Below are 17,382 nucleotides of genomic sequence, written 5' to 3' on the forward strand. Positions count from 1 at the left end.
AGTCTGTTGTCAATACCTTAAACCATTTCACATGGTAAAACACAATTTGCAGATCTCACTTAGACTCTTCAGCAAAACGCTAAACAACATTCTCATTCTCAAAACACATTCTGCACTCTAATGCACATGTCATCCATACTGGGTAAACACAAGTGGCAACAATCAAATACAAATAGAGAACATTTGTCATTGATTGAACACAACCACTCAAATTGATTTAACCTGTTTCAAATGATGTGACACAACCAATATAAGCCAGTTTAGAGAGCAAACAGGTTGTTGAAGGTGGGAAGGAGAAAGTCTGAAAATGGATAGAAGAAACAATGTGAGAGGACGAGTGCGTATGAGAGGTGGGCGACGAGGAGGAGGGCAAGAAAGAGGAAGAGGAGGAGGAGGAGGGCAAGAAAGAGAGAGGAGGAGGAGGAGGAGGAGGAGGGCGAGGAAGAGGAGGAGGGCAAGAAAGAGGAGGAGGAGGAGGGCAAGAAAGAGGAAGAGGAGGAGGAGGAGGAGGAGGAGGAGGAGGAGGGGGGCAAGAAAGAGGAGGAGGAGGAGGAGGAGGAGGGCGAGGAAGAGGAAGAGGAGGAGGGCAAGAAAGAGGAAGGAGGGAGGACAAAGAGGAAGAGGAAGACAAAGAGTGGAAATATCTGATGAAATTCGAGCAACAGTCATAGACCATGTTCTTGTCCATGGACTGACAATGAGGGAAGCAGTCAAGGACTTAGAGTGCAACCCAATTTGAGCCGATTTTTCTGTGTCCACCATAGTAAGGACATTAAGAGAAGGGAACAGGTACAGTATACTACTTTATTTTTGTAATTGCAAATTTACTGTACTACACTATATGCAGCTGTTTCAATAGACATTTGTAAAGTTCATCACTGTATATAGTACTGCATGAATATTTTTTTGTAACTGCACATCTACTTTTTGTAGAATTGCAAGGCTGCCACATGCAGGTGGAAGGACACTTATATTCACTAGGGAGCAAGAGGCCGTTATAGTGGGCATGGTCCTTCAAGATAATCTAATACGACTCAGAGAAATCCAGGAACGAGTGATACAAGACAACACACACTCCCAGGGAATCGACAGTGTGAGCATTTCCACAATTGACCGTGTCCTCCATCGAAACAGGATGCGAATGAAACAAGTATACAGAGTACCTTTTGAGCGCAACTCACTTTCATGTGAAAGAACTGCGAGCTCAGTATGTGCAAGTAAGTGTACATTTCTGTAAGAAACATTTACTGTAATTCAGATTGTCTACAGTACTAACACATACTATGTGAATGACATTACTCTTCAGTACATACAATGTATGTGAATCAGAAGTGCATACAGTAGGCCTAATTGTACCCTACAGTATAGCACTGTCTCTGTACAACTTACAAACTTCTAAATACAGTATATTGTATTTCTACACAGACAATATTTGACTTGGAGCAGGCTTCAATCTAACGAAGAGGAGAAGGAGAGGACGAAACATGATTGGACAGCGGGCCATTGTTGAAGTCCCTGGTCAACGAGGTGGCAATGTCACAATCTGTGCTGCTATCAGCAACCATGGTGTTCTGCATCACCATGTTACACTCGGGCCATATAATACCCAGCTTCTTCTAAGATTTGTTGCAAATCTAAGAGATATTTTATTTGAGCAGCAGCAGGTTTCAAGAGCAGCAGGGTCAAGAGCTAAATGACAATCCCATTCCCACCTATGTGATAGTGTGGGACAATGTCAGTTTTTCGACCGAGCTGCTCAGGTAAGGGAATGGTTTAACATCAATGGGCAGTTTATGAACCTGTACCTCCCTCCATACTCGCCTTTCCTGAATCCGATTGAGGAGTTTTTCTCCTCTTGGAGATGGAAAGTTTATGATAGACAACCCTACACAAGAGTAAATCTGCTGCAAGCCATGGATTTAGCCTGTGGTGATATAGGTGAGGAATCATGTCAGGGCTGGATACGGCACACAAGAGGCTTCTTCCCCCGTTGCCTCAGGAGGGACAATATTGCTTGTGACGTCGACGAAGCGTGCTCTGGCCTGACCCAGCCCCAAAGACCGAAGAAGCACATTGATCACATGTTTACTCCGCTGATTTTATATTACAGTACATTGTAGGCTGTATACTGTACAACAAACAAATTGTTTGGCCCTGAACATTGTGCTTTCCATTTTGTGAACAGTACTGACTGCTGCGCAATAGATTATGAATGGTTTGCAGGTTCATATCAACAAATAACAATAATTACACTATCACAGAGACCAAGCACAAGTTTATGAGATGCAGGGTACGGTACTGTAAAAATAGGGGTAGAAGGAGGAAGAACCAAAAAAAAAAAATGCAAGAGCAAAGCAGAGTAGTAATTTCTGATCAATTTTGAGCTACTATGATAGAACATGTTTTCGTTCATCAAAAGACAAATGACGGAATAAAATGAACTTTGTTTTGAGATTAAAAATTTACTTCTCCCTGAGAACTGTTTTGAACAATGTATTTTCTATTTGTTGGTGTATTGTTTACTGACTGCTTGATAGTGTATATCATTTTGATCACTTTGTTTATGATTTGAGAGCAGTGTTTGATTTTGAACACAGGTTAAAACTGTTTTGAGGGCGAAAGTTTCATTTTGCAAGAGGAGTCAGAGGTTTTGTAAATAGTGCTTGAAGATGAGGTTTTGTGTTCAATGTTTTCAGAAAATGGAGCAAGGTTTCAGAAATTGTGTTTTAGCAATTGAGAAAAACTGTAATACAGTTGAGGTTTAATTTATGTGTTTGTTAATGTAAATACTGTACATTATGTTATTTGTACAAGGTAAGATAATACTTATATAATATACAGGTTTGCTGGTAACTAAACACCCTCTGCAGATTCTGGTGGTTTGAATTTTTTAAAGAATTTATAAATTAGTAAAACAGTAAATTTAGGTTGCAGGTTGTTTTTACTGTATGTAGTGTTATTTCCTCCAATCAAGATAACTGAATGTTTATCCATTTTATAATTGTATATTCCCCTTGGTTCTTAATATCATGTATTTGAGCATTTTAATGCTTTTGTGGTGGTCTAGTCTGTTCTACGTGGATAATGTGCCTATTTTTTTCTTGCTCAGAATCCTTCATGTTCTTTAAGTTCCTTCAATTTTAGAGAGCAGAGAGAGCAGGGGAGAGAATGAGAAGAAAAGAAAGGAGAGACTTCTATCAAATCTTGAAAAAAATTGTCCAAAAATATGAAGATTTTTATTTGAAATAAATCATTTGAATTGACACGTTTGCTCTTCTTTTTTAGCAAGATTATTTATACTAAGAGAATATACGCTGTTTTAACAATTAACAATATCATTTACATCCAAATCCACTAACAAATTATATTACAGGAAAAGGAAGTGGTACTTGTGATTCTGAACTGCAATACATGTTTTATGTAACTGTAACATTTGCTTACCTTCATGTCATTCAAACCTGTATGACTTTCCTGCAGAACACAAAAGCTAGTGTTAAAGACTAACAGCTTTAGTCATCATTCACTGGTTTAGTCACATACAGGTTTGAATGAGATGAAGGTGAGTAACAGGACAAAATAATATATACTGATATATTCTCTTTGAGTAATCGTTTTTTCCCTCCACACTGATTCTAAATGCACACATTTGTTTTTCAGGTGGTTCATCGGGATAAAAGTTGAAAGGGCACCAAGGCTGTAGGAGTCTCATCAAAGCGGATGAAGAAGGTCGTCCAGAAAAAGAAAACCGTGAACCCTCGTGTCTCCAGTCTGCTTAAAAAACTGTTGGATTTTGAGTGGGACTTTATATAAGTATTACACACCACAGACCATAGACCACACATGTTCACACTCACACACACTTTCATTCATTTACACACACATTGTCTTGATCTCTTTTTTTGAGGTATTCAGTAATTCTTAATTATTCACTCAAAAACATGAACTCAGATGTTCTCCAAGTCGGTTCACTTAGTCTTTGTGTCCAGAATTAATTATTTGGACAGCCTGCATGACTTATTAGAATAGTTTGTTAAAGACTTGTTAAAGCAATTTCTGAAAAATGAAATTTTCATTTATTGTCATAAATGTAATAAGCTTTTGGCTTTGTTTTACCATTTGTTTTTTTTTTTTATTTTGTATAAATGTTTGTTAGTCAGAATCTGAGTTGGGGAATACTTTGAGTTTATTTCTGTTATGATCACTTCTTCCTTTTATATAGCTGAAATGTCAGCTATTTTCTTTAATGTTATTCAGGTTTTGCAAAAAGTTTAATAAAGAAGATACATGTTTTGACAGAACACTTTAAATCTGCTTTACTTTTGTTACATTAAGTCACAATTTCAAAGAGTCCGTTTACACTGTAGTAAAATATTGTGTTTTGTAGTAAGATGGCTTTGGGGCAATTTATTAAATCACAAGGTTTAGAAACACACACACACACACACACAGAACCTTATCTCACTATCGGTAAAGCCACAGCACTGAGTGATTCACCTGCTAGAGCAGAAAAAAACACAAACCCCAAACTGAAACAAAACAATACACGCCTAGAACTTCTCAACTAGAAACAGCATAAAAATGCAACAGCAAAACACCGACTACAACACATCATTCATCAAACACATTTGTAATAAGTCAAGCCAGGTCACCTTTATTTATATAGTGATTTTACAGTTTTTTACAGATGCTAGGACACATTTCTCAATACTTAGGTCACTTTTGCTAAACTCTTCACACAGTGAGCACAACAGAAGTCTATGTGGGCTAAACTGAGGATCAATTATCATTGCTTTGGCACAAAATGCATTCAATGACTACATCTCTCAAATTTCATGAATTATTTTCTCACTCAGACACAGCAACTGCCAAAACTCTTTGTACGTACAGGCCAATTTGCACATGCTTACATACTGTCTTCAAAACTGTTAAACTTATGTTCAAAACAATAACATAATACATAACTGGATAAGACAGCAATTGCTACATTTCTACAGTAATATTTTTAATGAAATATATTTTAAATCTTAAAATTAAATGCTATAAAAACAATTATAAATATGGCCCATCCACATGATCAAATGTCCCTCCTGGACGCAATGAATGCTGGATGCCTGGACATATCAGCAGAAGATCACCAGGGATGGATCAGGTATGCCAGAAGATTCTCTCCTAGGTGTGTTGCCCTAGATGACATAAGATGTGATGTGGATGAGAACCTGTGGCCAAATGAAGAAGACCGTGTGGATTTTAGTATTTTTGTTCTATCTGTATCAGTGTATGGTGTGTATACAAATTCTTTTATTTCGTAATTACTCAGTGCAAAAAAGAAAAAGAAATAAACAACATAAAATATTGAAGAATTCTGCATCATGTCTGATTCATTCCAGTAACATATATTGCAGTGAATTATAAACAGAGATGTGTCCTTGTGTTACACAAGAAAACACTGTATAATGCTACATGTTGTTGGTGTTTTTTGGGTCATTGTTTTGTGGGTTTGTCGGCTGTCAACCTTTGCTAGTGTTCTGGAAGAATGAGTTGATTTGAGACCTGAATAAAGTGTTTTGGTAGTTGTAGTGCATTTTGAATTGTGAAATGAACTGCTTTGCCAAGCTGAAAGTTGGTTAGGAGAACTGTGTGAAGAGTTTTGCAAAAGTGAACTAAGTACTGAGAAATGTGTCCTAGCGTCTGTAAAAAACTGTAAAGTGTGAGAGGCATGGCCAGTGGTTTGCCTTCTGTTCTGATTCATCAAGTTCTTAAAGGGCTATCTCAGAAGCAATCTGGGGAATCATGGACCTTCTGACACAATCTGCGTTGTTTAAAACACTATATTCACGAGTTCACGCTTACATATAGTTAGCTGAAGTATTATAATGCATATTTGGCGTGCTGTCCGGGGAAAAGTGCTCCGAGCTGGGTAGGGCATTAGGCTATCTCTCCTTTTGTATTTTTGTTAGTCCCTCAGGTTTTAGCATTGCATATAAAAATAAATCAATTTAATGGTATCACAGCTTTTGGTGTACAATTTAAACTTCGCCAGTCTGCTGATGACACTGCAGTGTTTTTGAAAAACAAATTTGAAGTACCAAAAAAAAATTAGATATATTGAGGAATTTTGGCCTTAAAATGAATTTAGATAAATCTGTATTATTTCCCCTCAAAGATTGCTCCTTTTACAATGAATATTCCAGTTAAACATAAATTAACATATTTGGGTGTAATAATCTGTAAAAATGAAAAAAATTTAATTTTTCTGTTGACAAAATTCCTGTTAAATTGGCCGGTTTTCACAGACAAGCCCCATTAGCATGGAAATTTGTGTATAAGCACAATTTTTTCACCCCACAGCTATTTCATATGGAATAACAAGGACATACTATTTAAAAACAAATCTTTATTCTGTCATACTTGGTTCAAGGAAGGTTCACTCGGTTCACTGTATTTTAGTAAGACAGTTCATTCCTGTGGGTACTTGTTATCGTATACTGAATTTCTTCAGAAACTCCTATTACCAGTTAAACCAAGAGAATTTGCTGTTGTTTTTGATGCAGTTCCAAAGAGTGTGATGTTACTTTTAAAAAACTGTAACTTGGAAGAAGTCAGCGTGGTTAATCCTTGTGGAAACATTACTGATGCTTTAAAACAACAGTGTAGCAATACAATCATGAGGAATGCTCTTTGTTCTGTGTCCTTACCTGCAGCAAGATTCTTTCGGTCTTCTTTATTTGGTGATATCTCTATTAAAGCATGGAAACTGACAAATAAGTTTTGTATCAATAACAAAATTAAGGAAGTGTCTCCATAGAATTTATCCTGCTAAGCATGTTTTGGAAAGATTTAAGCTTAATATTTCTATGCTATTACTATTTTGCATCTTTCATTGTATTTACTCAAAATAAGATTATTTTGGAAGGATTTGGAATCGTATATTAACAGAAAAACGAAGTGTATGATAGAAATGTGTATATTTGTTGTACTTTTTATAAAGAAAACGAAAATTTGAATTTGAATACAGTTGTTTATTTTGTTAGGAAAATTCCATATACATAAGAAAAAGCGGGCTCAATGTAAACCAAATTTTGCACATTTTATAAATGACTTTAAATTATATGTAAATCTCTTGAAACAAACAGAAAACAAAAAAGCACTGAAAACATGTAATGCTCTGAAATCATTGAAATGTATGTAATTTTCTTTTTTTCTCTTTTCTCTCTGGCTTCTAATGTTAATTTGATCACGTTAATATGAATACCTCATGATCTTGTGGCATTAATAAAGCATTAAAAAAAGGCTTCACGAGACTGACTGCTGTCAATCACATAGCTCCGCCCCCTAATAATATAAACACTATCACAATCAATGCAACAACCAATGGCGAGTTCTCCCAGTTTATGCATGAATTTAACTTATAATTATTTTAACTCCGTCTCACACACACACACACACACACACACACACACACATATATATATATATATATATATATATATATATATATATATATATATATATATATATATATATATATATATACATATATATACATATATATATATATATATACACAGTACAGACCAAAAGTTTGGAAACATTACTATTTTTAATTTTTTTGAAAGAAGTCTCTTCTGCTCATCAAGGCTGCATTTATTTGATCAAAATACAGAAAGTATTGTGATGTTGTGTTATATTATTGCATATTTTGCAAATAGTTTTCTATTTGAATATACTTTAAAAAAATAATTTATTCCTGTGATGCAAAGCTGAATTTTCAGCATCATTACTCCTGCCTTCAGTGTCACATGTAACATCCAGTCTATCACATGATCATTTAGAAATCATTCTAATATTCTGATTTATTATGAGTGTTGGAAACAGTTCTGCTGTCTAATATATTTGATGAATAAAAGGTTAAAAAACACTGCATTTATTCAAAATAAAAAATAAAAAATCTAATAATATATATTCTAATAATATATTTTCTTTACTATCACTTTTTATCAATTTAACACATCCTTTGCTGAATAAAAGTATTTATTTTATTAAAAAAAGAAAGAAAAAAAAAATTAATGACCCCAAATTACTGACCAGTAGTGTATATTGTTATTACAAAATATTATATTTTAAAAACATAGCTTCCTTTTTTTTTTTTTTTTTTTTACTTTTTATTCATCAAAGTATCCTAAAAAAGTATCACATGTTCTGAAAAAATATTAAGCAGCAGAACTGTTTCCACACTTTGATAATGAATCATCATATTAGAATGATTTCTAAAGGATCATGTGATAATGATCCTAAAAATCAGCTTTGCATCACAGAAATAAATGATCATTTAAAGTATAATAAATTTAAAAACAATTATAGGTATATTAAAATAGAAAACCACAATATTACTGTTTTTTTTCTGTATTTTTGATCAAATAAATGCAGGCTTGATGAGCAGAAGAAACTTCTTTCAAAAATCATTAAAATAGTAATGTTTCCAAACTTTTGGTCTGTACTGTATATATATACACCTTTATGGTACTGGCACTCATAGTAACTTTTCAAAATTATCCACAGATGTTATACTGTAAATGCAGCTGTTAGCAGATATATTCATAGTGTTTGTGATAAATGTACTTTTTGTATCATATCAGTTGAATATATCGAACATTTATTTATTTATTGCCCTTTTTCTGTTTCATTTTGGGTTAACTTTAAAATAGACATAAACAAATAGGAATAAAGCCCTTAATTTAGAACCTCATGTTATTTTACTTTGTTTGCAAAAGCCATATTTTTCTGATAAACAAAATTACGTTATTGAGCTGAGATTATACGTTTATATTCAGCTCTTTCATTTTAATGGCGAAGAAAATAACATACTGATTGCCATTAAAGTGAAAGTACTGTACCTAAACATGGCAGCGTGATACAAATGCTCATTTTAGAAGAACATTTCACATGCCACTTAAGGGCTTTTGCATCTCAACTCTCTTCATATGCTTTCAATATAGAAAAATACTAATGGCATAATTTGATTAATTAGTATCATAAATGTGTATCATAAGGAATAATATTTAGTAGAATTTACGGTTGGTTTGATACCTTTATCTCAAACGGTGACAGAGTTTATTGAATTAAAATAAACCTAAATAGAGTTGATTGAGTTTATAGAGACGTGTTGATTGTTTCGAAGCCTCGGCACATTTGCTTCGACTGTTTCAGTGCCATGTTTAGCGTTCCTTGTTTAGCATCCTTTCTCAGCGTCTAACCCTATGAATATACAATATTTCCCATCCCTCTCTCAAACTAATTAAATGTTTGCAGGATGTTATCGTTTAGATGAGTGGATGGATTCTTAAAGCTCAAGTCCCTCTCGTTGGGTCTAAAACTCTAAAAATGCTTTGGCAGCATCACGGACTGATCATTGCAACTCTCTTTTATTCGGCTTTTCTATAAAAACAACTTCTACCGACCGCAGTTCATCCAGAATCTGGCTTTGTGTACGGTGTGGTCTTCATTACAAAATGTTGTTTCTTGGATATTTGGCTCCTCTTTATTTATCTGTCCTCCTTCAAATCCCTTCCCTTTCTTTAAGGCTGTGTGTTTAGTACACTATAGATTTAAAAATGAAACAGGGCTTTAATGATCTGTATTTAATAGTATTTTATCCAATAAGGTGTCCTTGAGTGCTGTGTAATAAAATGTGTTATCATTAGTTGTAGATGTAGTATTCATTGTGCTGTTGTTTCTTTAGGGTCTCTTAAGAGTACTGCTTTTGGTGGGTGTTTGCACGGATCCGGTCAAAGGACTGCAGCTGCTGTGTAAGAGGTCAGGAATGTGCTCTCGCCAGACGAAGTGTGTCCCGTCACACAGGGCCACAGAGTCAGAGCTTCAGGTAACCAGCCTACACACACCTGCAAATGAGTCATATTGAGCTTAATATTATGTGTTATATTCAGTGGAGGTAACAAATACCTGCAATCATGTGCTGACATTCAGACCCTACAAATACAGTACTGTTTAAAAATGCTGTAAAATGAGCATGCTGTTAAAATGTCATACAAAGAATTTCTTTATCAATTAACTTCTAAGTGCACTGAAGGTCTTTTAAAAGAGACCATGACTAGGACTATAATCTAGCATTCATAAAATGAAATTATTAATTTTTAAGTAGCCTATGTGATTTTCCACTGCATGCACAAAATTGAAATGAAATATATGGGTATGCTAATTAGACTAACTAACTAGCTAGCTTGCTTACATCTACAAATAAATTACAAAATGTTGGCTTTATTTTGTTGCCTTTGTTGTCTGTTAGACTATTTTAGGCATTCCATACTGGTCATATTTCTCTTTGCTGTAAGAAGTACTTGTCACTGTCTGAATTATTGGCACCCTTGGTAAATATGATCAAAGAAGGCTGTGAAAATAAATCAGCATTGTTAATCGTTTTGATCTTTTCTTTTAAAAAAATCACATCACATTTTATTATACATCATTATAAGTCATGATGCCATTCAACATTTAACATTGTTGCCTAAGAGGACAAAAGTGATTAACGTTAATATCAGTTCATTTCTGAGTAACTCTATTACTCGAAATAAATAAATAAATGAAATCACGACATGTTTGTGTGCGCTTGATTTACATTTAGAGCATCTGCGAAGATTGTTAATAAGGCTATAAATCAGCCACCTTTTGCCAAAAATTGCTGTTTTTGAATTTAAAATATGTTTGTGTGATTCCAGGAGATATGAGACAGTGGACTAAATGAGACAATGAATGATCCTCTGCTTCTATCTAGTGCTCATACTGAGAATGTCATGATATTTAGTTTAATGTTTTTTGTTCTTCATTTGATTAATGTCTTTTATCCACCTATCAGATATACTCAAAGAGTATAAAAATACTCTGCCTGATATAGAGATATCCCTTTGAACCCAAACTTTTCAAATATTATGACTTTTTTCATTTCAATCAAATGACTTTTTCTCTAATTTTAGGGTCTTTAGTAATATCAATTCCTAAATATTTTACACTTGCAAGGCGATCAAATCCTTGTTTAATATTGACCGAACATTAATTCAAATATCCACTTGATCTTTAAGCGCCACTTTTTCGTGATAGAAATGTTACAGCCTCTATTATTTCACAAATTAACCATGGTTTTTATCGTAATAAAACTGCTTAATTTTCTTTTGTGTGATTTCTGAATAATTGAGACTATAAAATCAATCAGACAACTGTATTAATTAAATCATGGCCATAGGAGGTAACTGTCTTAAACTATGTTTTATTACACTGACTGCTCTTAATTTACTTATGTTTTTTTTTAACTAACAGTAAGTTTATTTATTTAAAAGTGCACTCAGTAATTCTTCAGTGACTAATATCTTCTGCTTCATTTAATGCAGGGTCAGTGCTGAAATGTGTTACAGAAGAGGATGAAGTGGTACGGTCAAGCACCGGAGGGGGCACAACAATATCAACAATATCAACAATTATTTCAATATCAGCTGTGCATTTGGCCAGCAGCGGCTCTGAATGCCTCTAGTAATGTTAAACCTCTCAGAAGTCCCAAATGGTGACGCTACTGAACTATTTATGTCTTTGTACAACATCTCTATTAATTTAACTAATTTATGACCCAAACCAAAACACTTCAGTGCATGTAAAATGAATTTGTTCTACAGTATCGAATGCCTTGTAGAAATCAAGACACTAAACAAACCCATCATCCTTAATTAAATGTCCATAATCCATTAAACCTAAGACAAGTCTAATGTTGTTGTGTATAATCTTTCCTTTATTAAAACCAGATTGAGTTCCACTTATAACTTGACTCAAACTAAAATTTTAACCTGTTGGCAAATGCAGATTGCTGTCGGTCTCAGATTCTCAATAATTCTTTTATCTTTGTTTGACTTTGGAATGAGAATAATTAACCCCGTCTTATAGCTGGAAGTAAAGGATTAGATTCAAAACGCTCTTTTGAGATTTAAATAACGAACCTGTATTGCATTAGTTTTTAATATTTCTCATGGGGATTTAATCATTTTTAAATTAAAGTTAAATCTCTTTTTTGAATGGGCGGCTTAATGTTTAAGTTGAACAAATATTATTTTTACAAGAATTTATTCATAACAAAAAACTGTTTATTTTATGTAGAGTCAGTAAGACACTACTGTAAGCTATACTGTGACTACTGTGAGTTATTTGTCTCTTTTTCTTTCCACCGCTACAGTCTGTCAGTGAAATACTGGAGAGCAAGCATGATGATGTTAATAATAATAATAATGATAATAAATATAGCTGCAAGCAGCAATTACAGGTCCAAGCAGTCCACAAGCAGGTTGAGGAGCTAAGCACCGCAACGAGCAACTAATGACATTTTATTTGATTTTAGCCAAAAATAATAAGGCGCTGTTACCAAATTGATGGTGTGTTCAGTATGAGGTGACAATGGCACGCACAAAGTTTGGTGTAAATATGTCAAAATATGGCGCTAGAGAGTTTGAGTTAGAGACTCCAAATCTGCTGTGGTGACAGTTCACACTCTCCTCTATCAGTGAGCCAAATTTCATAACTTTCCCGCCAGCGGTTCTATATGCTGCCATAGAATCAAGAGCAGAAGAAGAACGCCAACGCCAAATTTTTTGAGGGTGTGCTAAATACTGCCAAAGATGTATTTATAGGGTAAAACTAAAAATGAGCCCCCATCTGACTCGTTTTTGTAGAGTTGTCACTGAATTTTGAATTCGTCAAAAAGTCACTTCACACATAATTATGATGACCCATCTGTCATAATTAATGTCATTCATATATCCGTATGTATCTTACTTTCATGATGTTGAAAAAGAAACGCAAGACAGAAGACAAGTGCAGAGCTACAGAAGGTGTAGCTAGTGTCATGATGCAATGCTTAATTGCTACAATTAATTTGACATATCACAATAAATCTGATCTCTGGGGATTTAAGGCTGTCTGAAACCCTTCCGAAAAGACTCAAAAACTCCCATTAGAATCACTGAAGCTGTTTGCACTGTGAAATTAATTTCTTGCTTACATCACACATTCATCTGCACGTTGTTGTTTATGATGAGAGAATTGGTGATAAGAGTTTAGATCAGAATTGATCAGTTTCGGTCAGAATTCAGTCAGGAAGCGTGAGCACTGATCTAAACTCCAGCGTTTCAGCGATGACTCTTCTGAACGCTTCTGATTGGCCATTAAGCTCAGAAGCTCAATCGTGATTGGTTATACTGCGCAATGCTGTAAATAAGCGTGAAAGGAAATATAGCACAACATGAGCAGATTTAATGACGCAATCAACACTTTTCACTTTTAATTTATTTGTGATAGCCATAATAAATGTAGTTTAATCACAATTAAACTCTCATTGTGTTTAACTCTTGTCAGATACACCCATAACGCCTGACCAGAGATACGGGTTCAGCGCAAAACTATGAGCTTTTAATACTATTTTTAAACAACCTTCGGGACAAACTTGGACAAAATATTTTTTTAAATAGTTTTCTTAGTCTGAGCGGTACAAGACTTGGCTACTTTTGCTAAGTTTGCCTAGATCTGTTGATGCTTCCAAATAAAAAAAATATCTTGAACATGCTACTTGTTAGGTTTACTGTTTATTATAACCTTTTTAGTACCATTTTACTTTTTTACATTATTAATATTTGATGTGTTTTGTTAGAAATAAATGATTACTCTGCCTCCTACATTGTCTTTTCCTGCATGGTCAGATTTGTCTGTATTTTGGCATCTTTGTATAGTCTCACCCAACACAAATGTTTGTTGTTGTTTTTTTTTGTTGTTGTTGCTTTTTTTTATATAATTCTACAATTTTAACTTGTGATAAAATCTAAAACTTAAGAGGTTAAGTTCGTTGCAACAATGGTTTACAGATTTCAGCCTTCTACAGCCATATAGTGGCTATTGATATTTTTATATTTTTATGCCATCATATGTCACCAGATGTCACCAAAGTCACCAATATTGTAGGTTTTGGCTGTCTGTACTTACTGGAAAGTTTTTGTTTTGCTGAAGTAAAATAAATATTACACATAAAAATAAGCATATTCTACATGAAAAAGAAAAATGTGGTACTCTTAGAGGTAAATAAACAACAACAACAACAACAACAACAACAAAAACCCTCCAGAAATATATCAATCAATCAGTCTATCTATCGAGGTTATGAGTGTTTGTTTGTGAGTGCCCCCACACACATTCACTGACACATGTGTCACAGGTTCATGAGCTCATTTACTGGCTGGCGATAAAGTCTAGTTTGATGACACATTTCTGTGTGCGACTGTGTGGAGTGATGTGAAGGAATGCGGACGTGAAATTGAGCAGCTCCTCCTACAATCTGGAACAGGTTTGGATAACACTGTACAGTGCGACAAAAATCGGTCTGAGCCTTGAGTAAATGTACTACAGTAGCACGTGTGCAATACAGTTTTACATGTGTATGAGTCGTTTACAAACCTGTTGTCCAACAAAGATATTATTTATTGACGTGCTTTTTATCCATATTAACTTCATAACAGTTTCAAATAACTTATTTTTGAGATCAGATGTGGTTTCGTATCACAGAATAAGGCAGAAATCATACTATATTTTATAGCATTATATACAGTGATAAAGGCTATGTCGATTACTATTGCATTATAAATATACTTTATTCTTATGAAAATACCCAAGATTGCTTGAAGAACACAGGCCCATGTATTTTGTGCAATCGCGTGTTTATTGTCTTCAGGTTTCTCAGTCAATATTTCTCTATCTGTGTTTTATTCAGCTACAGTGATCACTGGATACCTCTTTAAGTTTTTATATGTGTTTTATTCAGGTGGAGTGATTAATGTTTAGGTAGTTTTTGTTGAAGGGTGGCCTCCGGCTTCCAGTATGAAATAAATAGTTCGTGTGTACAGCTCACAACACCCTATTTTGGGTAAAAATAGGAAAAATAATACTGTTCTCTAAAAAAACAGGATTCCCTTAAATTATCGTCATTGATATCGTTATCGCAGTAAATATCAGAAATTATCGTGATACATTTTTAAGCCCATATCGCCCATCCCTACTATCTATCTATCTATCTATCTATCTATCTATCTATCTATCTATCTATCTCACCTTTAAAACTTCTACCTTCTGACTTAAAGATATTACATTTACTTCAAACTGCGTGGCTTCTCAAGTCAACATCAAGTTTGTCTTGAACTTTGAACCTTGAACCCAGTCGTGTGTGGATACTGTAGGCTAATATCTGAGTAATGGTGTGAGTGTTGTAAAGTGGTGTGTTCTGCAGTGCAGCAGAGAGACAGACAGTGAGTCAGACAGACAGGTATGAGGTGAGGGTGGGGTCTGTTCCGCTCGCGCTACAGCGTTCATTCACGCCTCTGGAGCTAGTCCTGTGTTTCTGGAGCTTGTCCTGTGTTTCTGGAGCTTGTCCTGTGTTTCTGGAGCTTGTCGTGTGTTTCTGGAACTAGTTGAAGGTGTAAGTGCGGCTCATGAGGATTCTCCTGGAGTTTTCTCCATCAGGTCCGGCAGCGAAGATGAGCGCAGAAGACTTGGACATTCCTCAGGATCTGCTGGGTAAGAAACAGTCTCTCACAGTGAGACTCGTGTTTGTGCTCTTAAGTTGTTTTTTATGTTTAAAACTTGAATGTTATCAATAAAGAGACGCTTTATTAGGCTATTAGTGTTAATGTATATTAGTTGTGGGAGGGGCCAGGTCAGACTCCGCCCACACCGGACAGCGCGTCTTCACCTGATGGACATATTACCTTTATTTAACCAGAAAAAAGATTCACTGAGATTAAAATCTGTTTTACAGGACTGTCCTGGCCAAGATAGGCAACCAGGATTGGTTTATACAAACTAGATAAAAAAGTTTAAACTTTAAAACTTTAGGTCGGCTTGAGAAAGTTTAAAAATTTTTAAGTTTGATGGTTTTCAGTCTGAAACAGCTTGACGTTTAAAGTAATTTTAAACGCTTAAAGTTTGAATGTTTTGAAGGCAAGACAGTCTGTCAGGGATAGATAGATAAAAGAATGGATAGATAGATAGACGGTTGCCAAGGTGTTGCTTTGCAGTTGCTAGGGTACTTGGGGCAGTTACTAGGTTGTTTTGGATAGTTGCTAGATTGTTGCTATGAAGAATCATAAGTCTCATAAGAATAATAAAAAGAAGCTTAAATAGCAGATCAGAAACCCAACCTAATAAACATCAAAGTTACAACATGCAATACTAAAACTGACATACATTACACACCATTAATTCACTCTCTAGATTATGTAGTTTAAAAAAAAGTATTTTAGGCTAAATAGGCTATATAATTATAAATATATTTCAAAATACAACTATATAAAATACAATTAATTTCAAAGTTGTAAATAAAATATAGATTATTGGAGTACATTCTACAAGAAAATACTATTTCAGTTTTTCTAATTTCATGTTTAATTCAGTGTTGCTTGCCGTTTTTATTTATTTATTTTGCGTGTGAAATTTAGCAATTTCTGAGTGAAAGTTGTTTTGACATCACTTCTCAACTAATAATAACAGTAACTGCATTAAAAGCAACAAAAAAAATGACTGTGACAAAAAAAAATGTCAGTTAATAAAAAAAGAAGTGAAAAAAGAAGTGAAAATTAGGGAGAACAAATAACAAAGGGCCTATGAAAATATATATATCATTTTCTCATTTAGTGATTCAGAAGACATCTTTGCAGTCATATATATATAGAATATGAGACACGTGAGATTCTTGGGATTGTTTCCTCAGGAGAAAAGTTTCTATTTTCTCTAATTTGCTGTTTAGGAGAAACACTTCATTCAGCGAGCGTGTGCACATTTTCTTCTGATTCATGTGATTTCATCAGTATTGACTCCTTTTGAAATGAATCATGTAGATGCAGCACTTCTGAATTCATCATGTGAGCTGTTGGATAAAATTAATATTCTGAGAATAGTAATTAATAGAAGATTTTGAGAAGCTTGTGTGTGTGTGTGTGTAGAGAGTGTTCAGGATGCCGTCGGGCAGCAGATGAAGCTGTGTGTCCTTAAGAAAGTGAACCTGGAGGTTAAAGGTGACAAACTGGAGAACAGAATCCTGGTGAGTACAATGTGTTTCTGTCACGACACTGAATATAATATTAAGGGTATAGTTCAGCCAAAAATGAAAATATGCTGGAAATATCCTCACCCTCAGGCCATCCTCAGATCAGGATGAGTGTGTTTCTTCATCAGGTTTGTAGAAATGTAGCACTGCATCAGTGTCTCATCAATGGATGCTCTGCAGTGAATGGGTGCCGTCAGAATGAGAGTCCAAACAGCTGATAAAAACATCACAATAATCCACAAGTGATC

At 34.6% G+C, this 17,382-nt stretch overlaps 1 protein-coding gene across 1 annotated transcript in view; it reads left to right on the forward strand.

The window, feature by feature from the left end:
- The first annotated feature begins 15,300 nt into the window (after nucleotides 1–15,300).
- The window catches only part of LOC109112266 (F-actin-uncapping protein LRRC16A-like), a 27,381-nt gene continuing 25,299 nt past the window's right edge, over nucleotides 15,301–17,382 (forward strand). The window contains 2 exon segments of the mRNA XM_042746013.1: nucleotides 15,301–15,606; nucleotides 17,031–17,128. Of these exon segments, the coding sequence (XP_042601947.1) occupies nucleotides 15,522–15,606; nucleotides 17,031–17,128 (183 nt within the window). The 5' untranslated portion in view covers nucleotides 15,301–15,521.

The sequence above is a fragment of the Cyprinus carpio genome, chromosome B19 (assembly GCF_018340385.1).
Source record: "Cyprinus carpio isolate SPL01 chromosome B19, ASM1834038v1, whole genome shotgun sequence".
NCBI lineage: Eukaryota > Metazoa > Chordata > Actinopteri > Cypriniformes > Cyprinidae > Cyprinus > Cyprinus carpio.